This window comes from Pseudophryne corroboree (assembly GCF_028390025.1).
Source record: "Pseudophryne corroboree isolate aPseCor3 chromosome 3 unlocalized genomic scaffold, aPseCor3.hap2 SUPER_3_unloc_13, whole genome shotgun sequence".
Lineage (NCBI taxonomy): Eukaryota > Metazoa > Chordata > Amphibia > Anura > Myobatrachidae > Pseudophryne > Pseudophryne corroboree.
Window position 1 is genome coordinate 1,265,037 of NW_026967501.1, and position 21,123 is coordinate 1,286,159.

Genomic DNA, 21,123 nt, shown 5'->3' on the forward strand with positions numbered 1-21,123 from the left:
CCTGACTCTGCAGTCCTCCGTGACTACTCCAGTTTCCAGCTACAGATCCATCTGCTTCCAGCAGAGATCAGCTTCTCTTAAAGTGCCGGTGCTTTTCCTGCAGATTTCCACAAACCACCGGTACCAGTATTTCATCGCTCCCAAGCTTCATACGATCATTTGGCTGGTACCATCCAGCATCCACTCCGTGTTAACACCTGACTGGTTCCAACCAGTACCCACAGCAGCTACTTCATCAACAGCGGACCAGCTTTCCAAGGAACATCAGCTGGTGTGTTCCTGGGCTATTCTCACTACTACAGTCGGGCCTGGTAATGACTTTCCATCTCAAGGTTAATAAGAACTGTACCTAATTCTACCAGAGCCCTGTGGCCATTGCCAACCCATAGTACCCAGGAACTGTGATATACTTACTGTTGATTATAGTATTTATTTTACCACTGCTGTGACACATGGAGCTTGTTTAATAAATGATTATTGACTTTTACTTTGGTTGTTGTGGTCACGCCTTCGGGCAATCTTCCTACATGTACAGTCCAGGGGTCTGATTCAACCTCCCAGGTTCCACTACATCTCAGCCCCTACAACTGAGGCTTCCTCCCGTCAGCTCAGGCCCTCAGTTGTGACATGGCACAGCTGTGTAATCATGATGCGAGTGTGTATGCTTAGTGAGTACTGCTAGCAGCAAGCCTCACAGCTTAACTGCAGTGTAGCAGTGTGGTGGGTGTGGGGGGGAGAAGGGGGTTGCTACACCAATGAGTTAAGGAATGGAGTAGTTGGATGGGACTCACACAGCAGGTGGTGAAAAGCTTAAAAATGAGGAGTGGGTGGAAGGGGAAGGATCTGGTAGGTTCAGAAGGGATTAGTGAGGGTAGGGACTCTCAAGGGAAATTGGAGTGGGATCCCACAGGTACCAAACTGGGTAAAGAGCAGCTTTTAGGAAGGAAATAGGTAAGACAGACCCTGTGTTTGACCCTTCTTTACCTCATGCAGGGTCGATCTTTGCACTCTCCAGTTCCTCAGGGGGCTGTGGATCCTTTTTGCCCACTACCTGGCAGTTCTGTGGTCATCTCAGGCCATGAACCTCCCAGATGCCAGGCCTCCAGAGAAACATGAAATGGTCATGGAGGTGGTCCTGGGCGCTGTGAAGGAGGAGGTGGAAAAAGCAAAGGAAAGTTGTGACCCTTCTGAAGGGGCAATGGTGGACATTGTGAATGGTGAAGGGAAGGTTTTTGTGGGTGAAGAGGGAGTTATGCCATATATCCCAGAAGCATGGGTCCTCAGCCTATATGATGTGCCACCATTAATGTGGCTTCTGTCTTGTCTGACCAAGCTTGATTTATGGGCTTTGTAATTTTTATAAGCAGGATAAAGGCTGAGTTTTTTATTTCTGCAGTAGACTAGAATAAGCCCAGACAGTCCCACTTCCATTATACCACCTGAATGTGACGGTCAGTGACCACCATGCCATCACTTACCTGTATGCTTACACAAAACAGAATGATGGAACACTTACACGGTTTCTTTACATCTTCTGGGGTCCACTCCGAGATTAGACATTATGGCGTAATTACTCAGACGGGAATATAAAACAGAATAAAAAATAAAAGCTTTAATGTAATAATTAGATGCAAACAAAAGCTTTTATTATGAAACACAGGGGAGTATCCGCACCATATAGATGTAACATACAACAAACCACCGCAGATGGAACCCGGGTGACTCTAATGCACATGATAATGTACAGGGTATATATGGACAGGATCTTGTATCTGAAAACACTCAGACACTCCTTATCAAGATGAGTGTCTGCAACAAGTTAGGCAAACTAGAAGAAGTGAAAACACGTTCCAATGGCCGCCATATTGTCGTGCAGCAATACAGATTGTGCAAACTGGTATTAGACATTCACATTTACATAAAGCACAAGATACAAAATAAACAGCAGAAAAAAGACCTAAGCATTTGGGATGTATTATTTAGGAAGTAAATAGAGGTACATTAATGAAAAGCGTGAGTAACAGTCATCAGTCTGTTTGTGAAGGTCTCTAGAGTGGAGGCCTCTTGGACTGTGCAAGGCAGTGAGTTCCATGGTCAAAGCTAAACGTTCAACCCATAAATGAATGACAGGAGATTCTTGGTACTGCTGGTAACAGTCCATCTGTAGAAGCAAGCAAGCAAGCAGGGCAGTAAGGAGGCAGAAGCTGCTTCTAGTACCTTGGACCATGTAATGTTGGGCTGGGAAGGTCAGTTAGCCAATTATGAAATAGATTTGTCATCTTACAGGCAGCCAGTGAAGGGAGTAGAGAATGGGTGTTATGTGGCAGGAATGAGCTGGTTAGGTAACAGCTTTGCTGCTGCATTCTGTACTAGCTGCAAGCTCTGTAATTCTTTTGCTGGGTGACCCAGGTAGATGGCATTGCAGTAGTCTATGAACTTCTGAGGGAATCAAGTGCTTGATTCTGGCTATGGTCCACAGATGGAAGAATTAGGATTAGTATGTGGCAGATACCTGATGTCTGTGTCAGCCACATACCAGGACAACACAAAGATTCAGCACATGTTTAGTATTTTGCAATTCTGAACACCAAAGCAAAAATCCAGATGGTTGGTAAAGCTGTAGTCTTGTCCTTTGTTGGTGAGCTTCTATTATGTTTCACAAAGACTGAGTCACAGCCAACTGGCATCATCAACCCCAGGCGCTCAGCTAGACAACCATTTAGGATTGGTATTACGTTCTCAGTACATGGTGCAAAAAGCAGGCAATCTGCATAGCAGTGGTATACCAGGCCATGACGTCTGATTATATCACCCAGTGGTAGCATGTATATTTTATAAAGCATAAGAGATCGGATTCACCCTTGAGGAACATTGGACGGCAGTGATAATTATACTCCAGAAGATGTAAATGGTTCCGTACTTGGGTAATGTCTAATATGTTCAACAAGAGCAGATTTATTTCTCTCACAGCATGAAAATGGCTTCTCATCTGTGAAATCGCTGATGTTTAACAAGAACTGATTTCCGTGCAAAACATTTCCCACACTGAGAACAGGAAAATGGCTTCTCACCTGTGTGACTCCTCTGATGTCTAACAAGATGTGATGTCGATGAAAAACATTTCCCACACTCAGAACAGGAAAATGGCATCTCACCTGTGTGACTTCTCTGATGTATAACAAAATATGATTTGTGTGCAAAACATTTCCCACACTCAGAACAGGAAAATGGCATCTCACCTGTGTGACTTCTCTGATGTATAACAAGATGTGATGTCGATGAAAAACATTTCCCACACTCAGAACAGGAAAATGGCTTCTCACCTGTGTGACTTCTCTGATGTATAACTAAATGTGATTTGTGTGCAAAACATTTCCCACACTCAGAACAGGAATACGGCTTCTCACCTGTGTGACTTCTCTCATGTCTAACAAGAGCTGATTTCTGTGTAAAACATATCCCACACTCAGAACAGGAATATGGCTTCTCACCTGTGTGACTTATCTGATGTATAACAAGAGCTGATTTCTGTGTAAAACATATCCCACACTCAGAACAGGAATATGGCTTCTCACCTGTGTGACTTCTCTCATGTCTAACAAGATCTGATGTCCATGAAAAACATTTCCCACACTCAGAACAGGAAAATGGCTTCTCACCTGTGTGACTCCTCTGATGTTTAACAAGATGTGATGTCGATGAAAAACATTTCCCACACTCAGAACAGGAAAATGGCATCTCACCTGTGTGACTTCTCTGATGTATAACAAGATGTGATGTCGATGAAAAACATTTCCCACACTCAGAACAGGAAAATGGCTTCTCACCTGTGTGACTTCTCTGATGTGGAACAAGATGTGATTTCAGTGCAAAACATTTCCCACACTCAGAACAGGAATATGGCTTCTCACCTGTGTGACTTCTCTGATGTATAACAAGAACTGATTTCCGTGTAAAACATTTCCCACACCCAGAACAGGAAAACGGCTTCTCACCTGTGTGACTTCTCTGATGTATAACAAGAACTGATTTCCGTGTAAAACATTTCCCACACTCAGAACAGGAAAATGGCATCTCACCTGTGTGACTTCTCTGATGTATAACAAGATGTGATGTCGATGAAAAACATTTCCCACACTCAGAACAGGAAAATGGCTTCTCACCTGTGTGACTTCTCTGATGTGGAACAAGATCTGATTTCTGTGGAAAACATTTTCCACACTCAGAACAGGAATGCGGCTTCTCACCTGTGTGACTTCTCTCATGTCTAACAAGATATGATTTATATGTAAAACATTTCCCACACTCAGAACATGGAAATGGACTCTCACCTGCCTTAGCTGGCTGATTGGTAATACGCTTTGTGTTCTGTGTAAAACATTTGGCATATATAGAACAGGGAAACACTGTATCTACTGTCAGAGCTGTAACAGATGCACCAATATCAGAGTGATCAGGAGAACATTTCCCAGGATCAGAGAGACCAGCTGATAGAGCTGGATGTATAATTGGGGTAATGGGGTTAGCTCCTGGAGAATCCTGTCTACTGTCGTTATCGGTTATTTCAGAATCCAGGGATAACATTAGATGTCCTTCTGAGATGTTCCTGCTTGTGTGCCCATCTGCTGGAAATAAAATACATTAATATATAAAATGAATAGACAATACACAGGGTGTTACAGGACACAATATATAATTCTATAACTGACATTTTTTACCTGAAATCATTGCTTTTATGTTTATTAAAAAACAAAAAAAAGCTAGGATGCTTAGACTGGAGCTTGATCAACACTGAACGCTCATGTGGGATTACTAGAGGTGACACGGACGCTCATGTGGGATTACTAGAGGTGACATGGACGCTCATGTGGGATTACTAGAGGTGACATGGACGCTCATGTGGGATTACTAGAGGTGACATGGACGCTCATGTGGGATTACTAGAGGTGACATGGACGCTCATGTGGGAGTACTAGAGGTGACAAATGCAAAATCATGCACTTGGGTCTCAAAAATCCAAAGGCTAAATATAGTATTAATGGCACTATACTGGAAACTACTGAGGAGGAAAGGGATCTAGGAGTCACTATTTCAGATGACTTAAAGGTAGGTAAGCAATGTAACAAAGCAATGAGGAAGGCTAGTCAGATGCTTGGCTGCATTGGGAGAGGAATCAGCAGCAGAAATAAATAAGTAATAATGCCATTGTATAGGTCATTGCTACGGCCTCATCTAGAATACAGTGTTCAATTCTGGAGGCCATATCTTCAAAAGGATATTAATACATTAGAAACTGTACAAAGAAGGGCAACTAAAATGGTGCATGGCCTACATCACAAAACATACCCAGAAAGACTAAGAAATCTCAATATGTATAGTTTGGAGCAGAGAAGGGAAAGGGGGGACTTGATAGAAAACTTTCAAATATACCAAGGGTTTTAACAAAATCCAAGAGGGAAACATTCTCCAAATGAAGAGAAGCAATAGGACACGGGGACATGCACTGAGACTGGAGGGGGGGGGGTTCAGTGGAAATTTGCGGGAAAATTACTTCACAGAAACGGTAGTGGACAAGTGGAATAGCCTCCCATCGGAGGTGGTAAAGGCTAAGACAGTAGAGCAATTTAAACATGCATGGGATAGACAAAGGATATCCTTACAAAGAAATAAGGATCAAACAAGGTTAGAGATAAAAATAACGTAAAAAAAAAGGGGGGCAGACTAGATGGGCCAAGTGGTTCTTATCTGCCGTCAAATTCTATGTTTCTATGACATGGACGCTCATGTGGGACTACTAGAGGTGACATGGACGCTCATGTGGGATTACTAGAGGTGACATGGACGCTCATGTGGGATTACTAGAGGTGACATGGGCGCTCGTAGGTTTACTAGAGGTGACATGGGCGCTCATGTGGGATTACTAGAGGTGACATGGACGCTCATGTGGGATTACTAGAGGTGACATGGACGCTCATGTGGGATTACTAGAGGTGACATGGACGCTCATGTGGGATTACTAGAGGTGACACGGACGCTCATGTGGGATTACTAGAGGTGACACGGACGCTCATGTGGGATTACTAGAGGTGACACGGACGCTCATGTGGGATTGCTAGAGTGGACATGGATGCTCATGTGGGATTACTAGAGGTTACATGGACGCTCATGTGGGATTACTAGAGGTGACATGGACGCTCATGTGGGATTACTAGAGGTGACATGGGCGCTCATATGGGATTACTAGAGGTGACATGAACGCTCATGTGGGATTACTACAGGTGACATGGGCTTTGCAATAATAAAACAGCAAAGAAGAGAAAGTGCTGTCCTGTTTGCGCAATAATAATAGGATTTTAATATACCTACCGGTAAATCCTTTTTTCGTAGTCCGTAGAGGATGTTGGGGATGCATCAAAGACCATGGGGTATAGACGGGTCCTGTGGAGCCTTGGGCACTATAAAATTTGAATAGTGTAGGTTGGCTCCTCCCTCTATGCCACTCCTCCAGACCTCAGTTTAGGAACTGTGCCCGAGGAGATGGACAACCTCGAGAGAGGATACTACAAAATTGTGTGGTGAGATTTCACCAAATCACACTGAATTTATAACATGCAACCACATGTAACTCAATGAAAACATGTCAGTATACATGACCAAAGAGTGGCAACAAATGCTGCCATTACTGAACAAGTAACAACCGTACAGGAAAACATCAGCACTGGGCGGGCGCCCAACATCCTCTATGGACTACGAGAAAAGGATTTACCGGTAGGTATATTAAAATCCTATTTTCTCTTATTTCCTAAAGGATGTTGGGGATGCATCAAAGACCATGGGGCCTATACCAAAGCTCCCACTAGGGGAGGGAAAGTGCTGATGTACCCTGCAAACTAATTGACCCAACTGGAGGTCATCAGAGGCCAAAGTATCAAACTTGTAGAACTTAGCAAATGCGTTTGATCCTGCCCACGCAACTGCTCAGCAAATTTGTAGTGCCGAGACACCTCGGGCAGATGTCCAGAAAGAGCCCACTATACGAGTTGAGTGATGCTTTACCGATTTAGGTTCTGGCAAACCTACCGCAGAAAACATGCTGAATAGTACATTTGATCCAGCGAGAAATAGTCTGCTTAGAAGCAGCACACCCAATTTTAATCGGGATCATGAAGTACAAACAATGCTTCCGACTTTATAAGAGGAACAGTCCTCTTCACATATACCTTCAAAGCCCGGACCACGTCCAAGGACTTACTGAAGTAGAAATGTCAGTAGCCACTGACACCACAACAGGTTGGTTGATATGAGAAACCGACACAACCCTTGGAAGGAATTGTTGACGCGTCTTTAGCGCAACTCAAAACTCATGAAAAAACAAAGAGGGCTCTTGTGAGATAAGGTCCCACATTCCAACACCCGCCTTGCGGATATCAATGCTAACAAAGTGATCAGCTTTCATGTAAGAAACTGAAATTCTGCCTCTCATAAAGGTTCAATGAATCTGAATGCAGGACTTGTAACATAACAGCAACATCCTATGGCTCCGTAGGAGGCACACAAAAAAAAAAGAGGCTGTATCCACAGAATCCCTTTCAAGAACGTCTGCACCGCAGGAAACGCAGCCAATGGTTTCCGGAAGAAAAAACAAACAAGGCCGAAAACTGAACCTTGAACAAGCCTAATCATAGGCCCACAACCACACGGGACTGTGGAAAGAGAAGGAAAAGACCTAAGTGGAACCCCACTAAAGGAAGTTTCTTGGACGTACACCAAGACATCTTTCCTCCAATAACTATGGTAAAGTCTTGACGTGACTCCATCCCCTGCCTGAATAGCATAGGGATGACTTTGCTCGGAATACCATTCCGAGCTAATATCAGCCGCACAACTTCCATATCATCAAACTGATATGCGGTAAGTGTTTATTAAGAACTGACCCCTGCATACGCAGGTCCTTTTGACGATGCGGAAGCCTTCAAACCTTTGAAAGTAACCTGAGAGCCTGAAAACAAGCTCTCCTTGGCCGTCCCAGGGCAATGAGGGACGCCAGATTTTATGTTCCATTAAGTGTAACTGGAGAGAACACCTCCACTGACTAAACGCCCCTGGAACCAACAGAGGGCTGACTGCCACTGAATGTGGGTTTGTTCTGGAACCCAGTGTTCAAAACTTTATTTTGAGATAAAACATTCGTTCCACCCTACAGAGGAACGTACCAAATGTTTTAGTTTTTTGACGTAAACTATGTCAGTCCGACCTTCGTTACAGAATGCTTGTGCGAAGAAGTCAGACAAGTCGTGGAAGTTCTCCCCTTGCGCGAATGTCTGTCAAACTTTCTCCTGAGAGAGGAGGATCCAGGTCCGACTTCTGAACCTGCGTTCCTCGAGTAGATGGAACCATTTTACCCCTTTTCAGGGAATGAAATCTAGGTGGAAGCTCAACGGCGTGCTCACTGTTACATCCCAAGATGTGCTCTGAACACTTGTCCTAGAGATTTCACTAGAAGAACTCGTTCTGGAATCGTTAAATTACGCCACAGCAGTGCTGTGAGATATTACGGGATTAGGGAAGATGTTAACATCTGGACAAGGATCCTCTGCAACTACGAGAGGCCTAAGAACCTCCGGAACTGATCTAACAGTGTCGCATTGCCAACCATATGTAGGTATGAAGCAAAGGTCAAGTGGGAAGCGGGCCTAGCCCCGCCAGTCGTAGAGACTGCCTTTCCAAATGGAAATCAGAGATTTAGTTTCCAAATTTCTTTTGATAATTCCGCCAGGTGGGAGCCAGTTAAGTCATTGACTTGCGACTGTAGGTAATGCATACCCGTAGCGGATCCCTGTCTCCCACCTGAGTGGACTTCCAGGGGGAAGCGTCATGCGAAAATAGTAGGTGGAACAGATGTCATATTCTGTTCCTGCCCCTCCTTTCCCGAAAAAAAGGCGGGGACCTCGGGACCTTACCGTTATCCAGCCCCTAGGGTCAAGAAAAGAGCATCCCTACCAATCGAACATTTATATACATATATAAAATTCTAACAGAGGTCCTGCATACTTTCCAATAGTACTGGAAACCCATGCACCCACAATAGGTGGCCTGAAGACAGTTTTACTGGCCGAGTATATAAATGGGAGTGTAGGCTCAAGTATGCAGCCAGCCTGTTCTTTCAGTGAAGCTGAACCGGGGACGGGTCAGGTAATAGTAATCTGATAATCTGGACACAGCGGTGTGCACCACAGGAGAAATCTCCCAATATGTCTTATGCTTTTCAGGACACGGCTAAGCCGTGAAAATACCCTTAAGAATCAGGACTTATGTGCCTGGGATTTTCCAGGTGTGTTCAAACATAGCATCAGAAATAGGGGATGTTATCACAGGCTTCGTATTTATAGTAAAATAATCTCTTATCTCCTGTACAGGAGTGTAACAGCGATTTCTAACTCTTCCCCGAAGTTTGCATCATAGTTTGAATACACTTTGCTAGGATAGCATTCTGTCTACAGATCCCCTCTCACGTCCCCGTGTCGACATCTGACGACTTGCATTATACGTGTAAAAGCATGCTTCGAGGGACATGAAGGGTCTGAAGAAGTTTTCAGACTGTATAAATATATAATTCAACTGAGAAATTATAAACTTAACTTCTCTAAATCCTCATCATGGGGACCAGGAGACATGACACCGTCCTGTCTTACTGACATGAAGCAATAGCTGAATTACATTCTGCATTGACTGATGTATATATATATGTTCCTTATAGACATGATATACTGTAATGTTACACATACACAGTTTGTATACTGATTTATCAGATTAATAGGACAGGAATTCATACAGTCCACATCCTCTGATATACTCTTTAGACTGATAATGTGAACTTTCACCCTCATACCAAGATGGTCTGCAACATTTACCTCAGAGAATAATCAGATCAATACAGAAGTATGAACCAGCCACATACCAGCGCTACTAGAAACTTTTTTTATAACCTTCTACTGAATTAAGTAATACATTAACATCATCCCAAAATACATCCCCCTATACTTATAACACCCTGTTACCAGTGAGTTATGAGCAGCGGTGCAAGTATGCGGGTACGGGCAGGAACGGCGTACCCTTAAGAATTTAGCCGTGGGTATGCCGTACCCACACCGACGGGCCGCCGCTCCTCTTCCCTCCCTGCCTCTGCTGCTCCCCGCACCACCGCTGATGTGAGGGGAGGAGAGTGCAGCCTGCGCCTCTCCTTCCCCTTAGTCTCCGGCGGGTACAGGTGCCTTTGTTCAAGTCAGCACTGCCCGTGAGCCAATCAGAGCTCGCGGGACCGATCCTCCCGAAGAAGTAAGGGCCATGGATCTTCCAGCAGAAGATCCAGCAGATACGCATACCAACCCCTCCTTGGTCTGTCCCGAGCAATGAGGATTGCCAGAACCTTTGTTCTTCTTACAAGTTGAAGAACTGTTGGAATCAGAGGAAGTGGGGGGGAACACATACACTGACGTGAACACCCACGGTGTTACCAGTGTGTCCACTGCCAATGCCTGCGGGTCTCTCGACCTGGAACAGTACCTCCACAGCTTCTTGTTGAGATGGGAGGCCATCATGTCTATGTGAGGTACCGCCACCAATCAGGTTACCTCATCGAACACCTCAAAGTGGAGGCCCCTCTCTCCTGGATAGAGATGGTGTCTGCTGAGGAAGTCTGCTTCCCAGTTGTCTACTCCCGGAATAAAGATTGCAGACATCGCCACTGCGTGCCTTTCTGCCCAGAGGAGGATTCTTGACACCTCTGACATTGCAGCCCTGCTCTTTGTTCCACCTTGTTGGTTTATGTAGGCCACTGTTGTCACATTGTCCAACTGCACCTGAACAGCTCGATCCTGTAAGTGGTGTGCTGCTTGAAGAAGGCCATTGTACACGGCCCTTAGCTCCAGGATGTTTATTGGGAGAAGAGATTCTTGATACGAACACCTTCCTTGGAAGGTTTCTCCCTGAGCGACCGCTCCCCAACCTCTTAGACTTGCATCCGTGGTTAGAAAAATCCAGTCCTGAACCCCGAACCTTCGGCCTTCCAGAAGGTGTGGTAGTTGTAGCCACCAGAGGAGCAAAATCCTGGCTCATGGTGACAGACGTATCCTCTGGTGCATATGTAGGTGAAATCCCGACCACTGGTCCAAGAGATCCATCTGAAAGGATCGAGCATGAAACCTTCCATGCTGCAGAGCCTCGTAGGAGGCAACCATCTTCCCCAGAAAGCAGATGCACTGATGAACCGATACCCGGGAAGGCTTCAAGACACCCCGGACCATTGTTTGAATCACCAATGCTTTTTCCACCGGTAGAAACACCCTCTGCACCTCCGTGTCGAGGATCATTCCCAGGAAAGACAGGCTCCTTGTTGGCTCCAGGTGAGACTTTGGAAGTTTCAGTATCCAACCGTGCTCCTTGAGCAGAGTGTCGTGAGAACAATGGATCTTAATAACTTCTCCCTGGATGAAACCTTGATCAGGAGATCGTCCAGATATGGAATTATGTTCACCCCCTGCTTGCTGAGGAGAACCATCATCTCTGCCTTCACCTTGGTGAAGACCCTCGGTTGAAACAGATAGTGATCGTTTAACAGTGCAAACCTGAGATAAGCCTGATGCGGCGACCAAATGGGAATGTGGAGGTATGCATCCTTGATGTCCAGGGACACCAGGAATTCCCCCTCCGTCAGTCCGGAGATGACAGCTCTCAGAGACTCCATCTTGAACTTGAACTCCCTGAGATAAAGGGTCAAAGACTTTAAACATAGAATTTGTCGGCAGATAAGAACCACTTGGCCCATCAGTCTGTCCCATTTTGTATTACATTATTTTTATCTCTAACCTTATTTGATCCTTATTTCTTTGTAAGTATATCCTTATGTCTATACCATGCATGTTTAAATTGCTCTACTGTCTTAGCCTCTACCACCTCTGATAGGAGGCTATTCCAATTGTCCACTACCCTTTCTGTGAAGTAATTTTTCCGCAAATTTCCCCTGAACCTCCCCCCCTCCAGTCTCAGTGCATGTCCTCGTGTCCTATTGCTTCTCTTCATTTGGAGAATGTTTCCCTCCTGGACTTTGTTAAAACCCTTGATATATTTGAAAGTTTCTATCATGTCTCCCCTTTCCCTTCTCTGCTCCAAACTATACATATTGAGATTTCTTAGTCTTTCTGGGTATGTTTTGTGATGTAGGCCATACACCATTTTAGTTGCCCTTCTTTGTACAGTTTCTAATGTATTAATATCCTTTTGAAGATATGGCCTCCAGAACTGAATACAGTATTCTAGATGAGGCCGTACCAATGACCTATACAGTGGCATTATTACTTCTTTCTTTCTGCAGCTGATTCCTCTCCCAATGCAGCCAAGTATCTGACTAGCCTTCCTCATTGCCTTGTTACATTGCTTACCTGCCTTTAAGTCATCTGAAATAGTGACTCCTAGATCCCTTTCCTCCTCAGTAGTTTCCAGTATAGTGCTATTAATACTGTATTTAGCCCATGGATTTTTGAGACTCAAGTGCATGATTTTGCATTTTTTGGCATTAAACTGTAATTGCCACACTCTTGACCATTCCTCTATTCTACCTAGATCCTCAATCATTTGTTTTGCCCCACCTGGTGTGTCTACCCTGTTGCATACCTTTGTGTCATCTGCAAAAAGGCATACTTTCCCTTTAATGCCATATGCAATGTCACCAATAAAGATATTAAAAAGCACTGGCCCAAGTACAGATCCCTGGGGTACTCCACTGGTAACATTTCCCTCCTGTGAATGCACTCCATTTACCACAACTCTCTGTTTTCTATCCTTCAACCAAGATCTTATACATTCAATAATCCTAATATCCAATCCCAAACTTTCAAGTTTATTTAGCAGTCTGCGATGTGGAACAGTGTCAAAATCCTTACTAAAGTCTAGATAAACTATATCCATGGCTCCACCCTTATCCATCACTTTAGTCACACAGTCAAAAAACTCAATAAGATTTGTTTGACATGATCTCCCCCCAGTGAATCCATTGTTTGGGATCCTGTAAATTGCCAGATTTGAGATAACCTACAAGTTTTCCTTTTAAGAGTGTTTCCATCAATGTCCCTACTACTGAATGTAAGACTCACTGGTCTGTAGTTGTTTGCCTCTTCCTTGCTTCCACTTTTGTGCAGTGGGACTACGTTTGCTCTTTTCCAGTCCTCAGGAATTACTCCTGTAGCTAATGACTGGTTGAATAATTATGTCAATGGTGCTACCCGCACCTCTAAGTTCTTTTAGTATCCTTGGATGTATCCCATCTGGCCCCATAGAGGTGTCCACTTTCAGCTTTGAGAGTTCTATTTGGACCTTCTCCTCTGTAAATGTACTTGTTTCATTTTCCTAAATATCACTGCAACTTAACTGTGGCCCTTCCCCTCTCTTTCAGTAGTGAATACTGAGCAAAAATAATTATTAAGATGATCTGCTATTAAATTGTCTCCTTCAACAAGACTCCCAGTCTCTGTCTTTAGTTTTATAATTCCACCTTTTGTTTTTCTCCTTTCGCTTATATACCTAAAAAAAGTTTTGCCTCCTTTACCCACTGACTGGGCCATTTTCTCCTCAGCTTGTGCCTTTGCACATCTGATTACCTTCTTTGTCTCCTTCTGTCTAACAAGATATATCTTTGTCTTCATTATTTTGTGTCTGCTTATATTTCCTAAAAGCCATCTTTTTCTTTCACAATATTTGCTATTTCTTTCGCAAACCACACTGGCTTCCTTTTCCTTGTGTTTTTCCTAACACTTTTGATACAATGGTCTGTTGCCTTTAATATTGCACATTTTAATGTTTATCACCTCTCCTGCACTGTTTCCAAGTTCCTCCACTCTGCCAAAGAATCGCTTACACATTTTCCCATCCCTACAAAATCAGCCTTCCTAAAATTCAACACCTTTGTTTTTGTATGGTTTGAGTCATTCTCTGTCTTTATGCTGAACCATACTGCTTGATGATCACTGGATCCCAGGTTTTCACCCACTTTTACGTCCGATATTCTGTCTCCATTTAAGTATCAAGTCTAATATTGCGTCTTTCCGAGTGGGCCTCTCACCAATTGGTGGAGGGATGCTCCCTGAAGGGAATTTAAAATGTTCCTACTTCTAGTGGAACTAGCAACAGACACCTCCCAGTTTAAATCAGGAAGATTAAAGTCTCCCATGATTATTACCTCTCCTTTTAATGCCATTTTAGTTATGTCCTGCAATAGGTTCTTGTCGAGTTCCTCTTCCTGACCTGGTGGCCTGTATATCACGCCAATACGAATAATCGACTTTTCCCCTGCTCCTATGGTCACCCAAAGGGCACCGTTTTTTCTTCAATACTTTGTATTTATGTAGTATTTATGCTTTTTTTTTTACATACATTGCTACCCCTCCTCCGATTTTTCCAATTCTGTCCTTCCTAAATAAAGTATATCCCAGTATAGTGTTAGGGTCTCCTGCCCTGTGCTGCCACGTCGTCATGGCAACCGGGAGACAAGTGCTAGTGGAGTAACCTGAGCGCAGCTGATACTCCGGTTCGGGTCTTTTGCTGTGCAGTGGTTATAGGCTCTGTGCACGGCAGGGGATCCGGTGCTGGTTTTTGTGCTCACAGTCTGTGAGGTCTGAGTGGGGCGTGGCCAGCACCTGCTTTATAAGGCCTCTTTTCAGAGTAAGCAGATGCTGCTGAATCTTTGTTGGTTAGTCAGTTCATGAAAGTTAGCCAGTACTGTGTAGCTTTGTATTTGTTTGTTGCTTACTGCAAATAGGCCTGGGGATTTGGTATTACACTCTGCCAATCCAGACCTAGCAGTAAGACTGGAGTTAGTCGTTTAGCTTGCTGGGGTTCTGTTACTACTCTGTGAACTTAGCAAGTTTGCGGCTGTATTCTAAGACTTGCCTGTCTAATCCTGTCTCACTGTGCTAGGTGTCAGGGGTCAGTTTAGTGGCAGTAAGCTAAAACCTGTGCACTGCAAGTGAGAATTAGGATTGTGGAGACTCTCCTTGTGTCTATCATTCCATCTCTGACCAAGGAGTTTACTGACACACCCGTTGGTAACCCTTTAGGGTTTTGCTGTTGCCCTTAGCAACAGCATTTCGGGTTCTCTACGTATTAAAACACAACATCTTGCTTTTTCCATCTGAGCAGTTCTAATACAAGGGAGATACCCAGTTCCTTAGCCTCTGGGCTTCTCTGTTCACTTTGTGTGTATTTTGTTACCCTATCACCTTCTGTGTACGTTATGTCATATTCTCCAGTTTGTCTGTGAGTCCATTTGTTTTGCATAACAGTTCAAACACCAGTACATTCCTGCAGACACTGGAGTGCATAACAGTTCTGACACCAGTACTTTCCTTCAGGCACTGGTGTGCATAACATATAGCTATGTCCCAGTCATGATTTTCATTGTACCATGACTCTGTAATTGCCACAATGTCTAGATCATCCCTTGTCATTATTGCAATTAGTTCTGGGATTTTATTTCCTAAGCACCTAGCATTTGCACACATAGCTTTTAGAGTTTTGTTTGTGCTTTTTCTTTTCCTAGCTATGTTCTTCTCTCTACCTATTTTTATTTGGTTTTGATCTGCATTATCTTCTGTTGCTGTGGATATGCTTCCTATTCCCTTTGCCTGCAGAAACAATACCTCTGTGTTATTCCTGTTTGGTTCACTGCCCCCCTCTGTTAATTTAAATAGTTCTTGATGAAGCATCCAAACTGTTCAGTTAGTATTCTCGTTCCCCTTGAAGATGGGTGCAGGCCGTCACTTTTGTATAAGCTGCTATCTTGCCAGATGGTGTGACTTTGGCCTATAAATCCAAATCTCTCCTCATTGCACCATGTCCTCAGCCAAACATTGAATTTTCTGATGCGATGAGTTCTGTCTTCCCCTCTGTGTACTGGCAATACTTCTGAAAAAGATACAGTGGTTGCACCTGCTTCAGAGCAGTCCCTAACTTTCTAAATTCATCTTTTACGGCAATGAGTTCAGTATTTGCCAGATTTATTTGTCCCTAGGTGGACAAGGACATCCACCTCCCCAAGTTCAGAATTGGCCATACAGAACCTTCCGGCGTCGGTACCACGAAAAGGTTCGAATAGTAACCCTTGTTCCACCGATGAGGCGGAACTGGAACAATAACCTCGGACACTACCAATTTTCGGATAGCTTCCAGAAGAATAGCTCTGTCTGCCGGCAAAGCCGGTAAGCCTGATTTGAAGAAACGGTGAGGTGGGAGAGTTTGAAACGCCTGTCTGTACCCCCTGGACACTATATCCTATATCAAAGGGTCCAGGCCAGATGACACCCAGACATGACTGAAATGCCGGAATCTTGCTTCCACCTGACCTTCCTCCAGGCTGTGCGGTCCACCGTCATGCGGAGAACTTGGGGGTACCAGAAGCAGGCTTCTGGTCCTGGGAACCTGCAGGAGCAGGCTTTTTTCCTTTAGCACAACCACCTCTGAAGAAGGTGTGAGAAGGCTTGTTCTTTCTAGGCCTCGCGGGCCGAAAGGCCTGTGACGTGACTGGTGTAAAAGGCTTCTTCGTAGCCGGTGCAGCTGAGGGGAGAAAAGGAGACTTACCCTCGGTAGCCATGGCAATCCACGCATCCAGCGCCTCCCCAAATAAAGCCTGACCTGTGTAGGGTAGGCCCTCCACGCTTTTCCTGGATTCTGCGTCTGCAGACCATTGGCGCAGCCTAGGACCCCTGCGAGCCGAGACAGACATGGAGGAGATCCCCGTAGCCGTGGAACCCAGGTCCTTCTTGGAATCTACCAGGAACGCTGCAGAATCCTGAATGTTACGTAAGAATAAATCATTGTCACCTTTATCCATTGTAGTCAAGTCCTCCTGCAGAGTGATTGACCACCTGGCTGCAGCTTTAGAAATCCATGCACAGGCAATAGTAGGCTGCAGTATAGCCCCTGAAGCCGTATATATGGATTTGAGCGTAGCATCCACCTTGCGATCAGCCGGGTCCTTCAACGTGGTAGATCCCGGGACTGGTAAAACCACTTATTTTGACAGCCTGGAAACAGAGGCGACCACTATAGGTGGAGACTCCCATTTCATTCTATCATCCTCTGGGAATGGAAAAGCAACCAAGACCTTCTTAGGGATCTGTAATTTTTTCACTGGATTTTCCCAGGCCTTTTCAAATATAGCATTTAATTCCTTAGATGCTGTAGAGGTGAGAGGGGCTTCTTACTGTCCGTGAAAAAGGCCTCCTCTACCTGCTCAGGAGGAGTGTCCAAAATACGCAACACATCCCGTATGGCCTCAATCATCAACTGCACCCCCTTAGCAAATGACGCCGTCCCCCACGACACATCCCCGTCACCGTCTGCAGTGTCAGAATCGGTGTCCGTGTCATCCTGCGTAATCTTGGCAAGCGCACGTTTGTGAGAATGAACCGCAGGGGACCCCGAGGGAGCAGTATCAGACCATACAACCATAGAGGATTGCAGTACCTGAGTTGCATGCTCAGTTCTTGTAACCCTCTCAGAAATCTGAGAAATAGTCTCCCTAAGAGAGGCTAACCACTCCAGTTCTCTAGCTGGGATCTGCGCTACAACAGTGCAATCCTGACTACATGGGATGGGATCTTCCCGAGAAGATAAATCCTCTGCAGCATATGAAAGAGTCTATAGACATGTTTGCTGTTACACACTACTCACCTCACATACACACAGGGTACTGGCAGACAGAGTTCTCCCCCAAAAAATGGCAAAGACACAGAGATTGGAGCCAACCCACACACAGCGCTATTTTAGGTATAGGGAGACCCCAAACCAACGCTGACTGTGTCCCTTAATAGGTGACACAGTCTTACACAGCCTCCCCTCCCTTCTACAACCCCCTGGTACTGTACAGATAGCTGGAGTTGCACTGGAGGGACTGATCTTCCACTTGGCCTGAGGTTGTGTGTGCTGGCTGAGATCCGCAGACCCCGACAGGCTGGAATGGTCAGTGTAGGGTCAGGCGCTGACTCGGGGTGCCCCTCACAGCGCCGCACCTATGTACCGCTGAGCCGTCCGGGAGCACAGTTAATACTGCGCTCCTACCCTGTAGCCATCTTCACACCGACCCCCTGCTTGTTAGGGGGGGACGGTGACTCAGCGCCACACTTCAGCTCTGCAATGGGGTGGCGGCATGCTGCTGGGGTGAGCGTTCCCCTGTGGCCGGGAGCAATCTATCCCCTCTGGAGCTCAGTGTCCAGTCAGCGGAGACAGTGGCTCAGACCCCGCAGGGCGGACACTGCTCCCCCCCTCAGTCCCTCGATGCAGGGAGACTGTTGCCAGCAGCCTCCCTGTAATATAAAAACTCTAAGAAAAACTTTTACTAAGAACGCTTTGTAGAGCTCCCCTAGCTGTGACCAACTCCTCCGGGCACATTTTCTAAACGGAGGGGCAGAGGGAGGAGCCAGCCCACTCTATTAAACTCTTTAAGTGCCAATGGCTCCTGGTGGACCCGTCTATACCCCATGGTACTAATATGGACCCCAGCATCCTCTAGGACGTAAGAGAAAAGACAATTTGTCCATCGAGTTCAACCTATTTGTGGTTTCCTGTGCAGTATTATTTTTGGACTAAATTTTGTCTGATGCTGATGTCAGCCGTTGTGTTTATTCCTTTTTTTCTAATAACTCTAGTGCCTGACTACGCACCATAATCCTGGATATCCTTATCCATTAGGAATTTATCCAACCCATTCTTAAAGGTGTTGACTGAGTCCGCCATTACAACTCTCAGGCAGGGAATTCCAAACACGTATTGTCCTTACTGTGAAAAAAAACATTTCCCCGCTTTATGCGGAATCTTCTCTCCTCTAACCTAAGAAAGTGTCCACGAGTCCTCTGTGCTGATCTTACCAAAAACAGGTCACGCGCAAGCTCTGTGTATTGTCCCCTTATATAATTGTAGATGTTGATCATATCCCCTCTTAGTCTCCTCTTTTCCAGTATAAACATGCCTAGCCTAGCAAGCCTTTCCTCGTATTCCAGAGTCTCCATGCCCTTAATTAGTTTGGTCGCCCGCCTCTGAACCTTTTCTAGCTCCAGGATATCCTTTTTGTAGTACGGTGCCCACAACTGCACACAGTATTCAAGATGTGCCACAATAAAAGAAAAAATGGAAAGCGTAACTTATCCTGCGCTCGTCTTTGTTTCCATCGACAGTATTCAGATGCTCAGTGCAAATTATATTGGTGCATAAAAAAAATTAAAGAAATCGATATAGTGAATCACAATTTAATACATATAAAATTCATAAAATACACTTATAAAATCCATACACATATTCATAGCAGCAAAACTTTCATTAAATAGATTGCACAGAAATCGTCATGGGCAGAAAAGAGACTGGTGGATAATTACCAATGTGTATAGAACTGTTTTCACAGTTCTAAATCAGTACAAGGCAGCAGGAGCAGAGAGCAGCCACTGAACATCACACCTGAAAAAGACTCCGGTCTGGAGTAGAAACGCGTTGGTGGAACGCACAGGAGCCGTGGGACATTTTACTGGAGGACTTGCCATTCTGTTCCAGGGATTCCCGGGATCCTCCAAAACAAAAACCTGCATGCTGGTTTAGAACTGTTTTCACAGTTCTATACACATTGGTAATTATCCACCAGTCTTTTTTCTGCCCATGAGGATTTCTGTGCAATCTATTTAATGAAATTTTTGCTGCTATGAATATGTGTATGGATTTTATAAGTGTATTTTATGAATTTTATACTGTCGATGGAAACAAAGACGAGCGCAGGATAAGTTACGCTTTCCATTTTTTTCTTTTATTGTGGCACTTATGGTTAAGGGAGAAGAATCCTTCAGGAAAGTGTGTCTCTTCCAGCAGCTAGATTGCGCACAATTTTTTTCCCTTAAACTATTGTTACAGTATTCAAGATGTGTCCTCACTAGTGATTTATATAACGGGAGTATAATACTCTCGTCCCTAGCATCAATTCCCCGTTTTATGCATGCTAATATCTTATTAACCTTCTTTGCTGCACTCCTACTTTGGGTACTGCTGCTTAGCTTGCTATCTATGAGGACACCTAAGTCCTTTTCCAGTACAGAATCCCCTAATATTACCCCATTTAGTAGGTAGGTGTAATTTTTGTTCTTGCTATCACAGTGCATTAACTTACACTTGTCTGTGTTGAAGCTCATTCTCGATTTGGCTGCCCATGCTTCTAGTTTAAGAAAGTCGTTCTGAAGACTCAGCACCCCCCTCAGTTATTTATAACCTTACACAATTTGGTATCGTCTGCAAAAATTGACACCATGCTCCATAGACCTTCTGACAGGTCGTGAACAATAGTGGTCCTGGTACAGACCCTTGTGGCACACCACTTAGCACTTCAGTCCAATTCGAAAATGATCCATTAACCACAACGGGCTGCTCCCTATTATCTAACCAATTACTGACCCAAGTGCATATTGTGCTCCCTAGCCCTATTCCTTGTAGCTTATAGATAAGACGCATGTGTGGTACTGTGTCGAAAGCTTTGGCAAAGTCTAAAAAGATGACATCCACCACCTTACCTTGATCAAAGATCGCACTTACTGTTTCATAAAAGCCAAGTAAGTTGGTTTGACATGATCTGTCCTTCACAAATCCATGTTGGTTCCTTTTAATGACCTTATTGAACTTCTGAATACTATCCCTTAGAATACCTCCCAATACTTTCCCCATTATAGATGTAAGACTAACTGGTCTATAATTACCTGGTTCAGCTTTACTCCCCTTTTTGAATATTGGCACTACAGATGGGTCCACGTTTATCTTGACCTTTAATAGGATTAACTGAGACTGGCCAGTCGGACTTAATCCCCTGCTGTATTGTTCTCTGTATTGTATTGCTGCTGAGAACAATAGATGAAGGGTTTATGCTAATAAGTCATGTTGTGCCTAGGTGCAGAAAACTAGTCAATATAACACTAGACCCATCTGTACTTCCGCTATACGCCAGTCTTTGGGAACCATACCTGATATAACTGAATCTTTAAAGATCAAAAATAGCGGCCTTGCAAGTTCAGAGTGAAGCTCCATAAGAACTCTTGGGTGAATTCCATC

General features: G+C 44.5%; 1 protein-coding gene across 1 annotated transcript in view; it reads right to left on the minus strand.

Annotated features, from left to right (window-relative positions):
- Nucleotides 1-1,592: 1,592 nt before the first annotated feature.
- LOC134983335 (zinc finger protein 260-like) overlaps nt 1,593-21,123 on the minus strand; it is a 28,257-nt gene continuing 8,726 nt past the window's right edge. Inside the window, exon 2 of the mRNA XM_063949044.1 lies at nt 1,593-4,622. Coding sequence (XP_063805114.1) covers nt 2,986-4,622 — 1,637 coding nt within the window. The 3' untranslated portion in view covers nt 1,593-2,985. The remainder of the gene's footprint in view (nt 4,623-21,123) is intronic.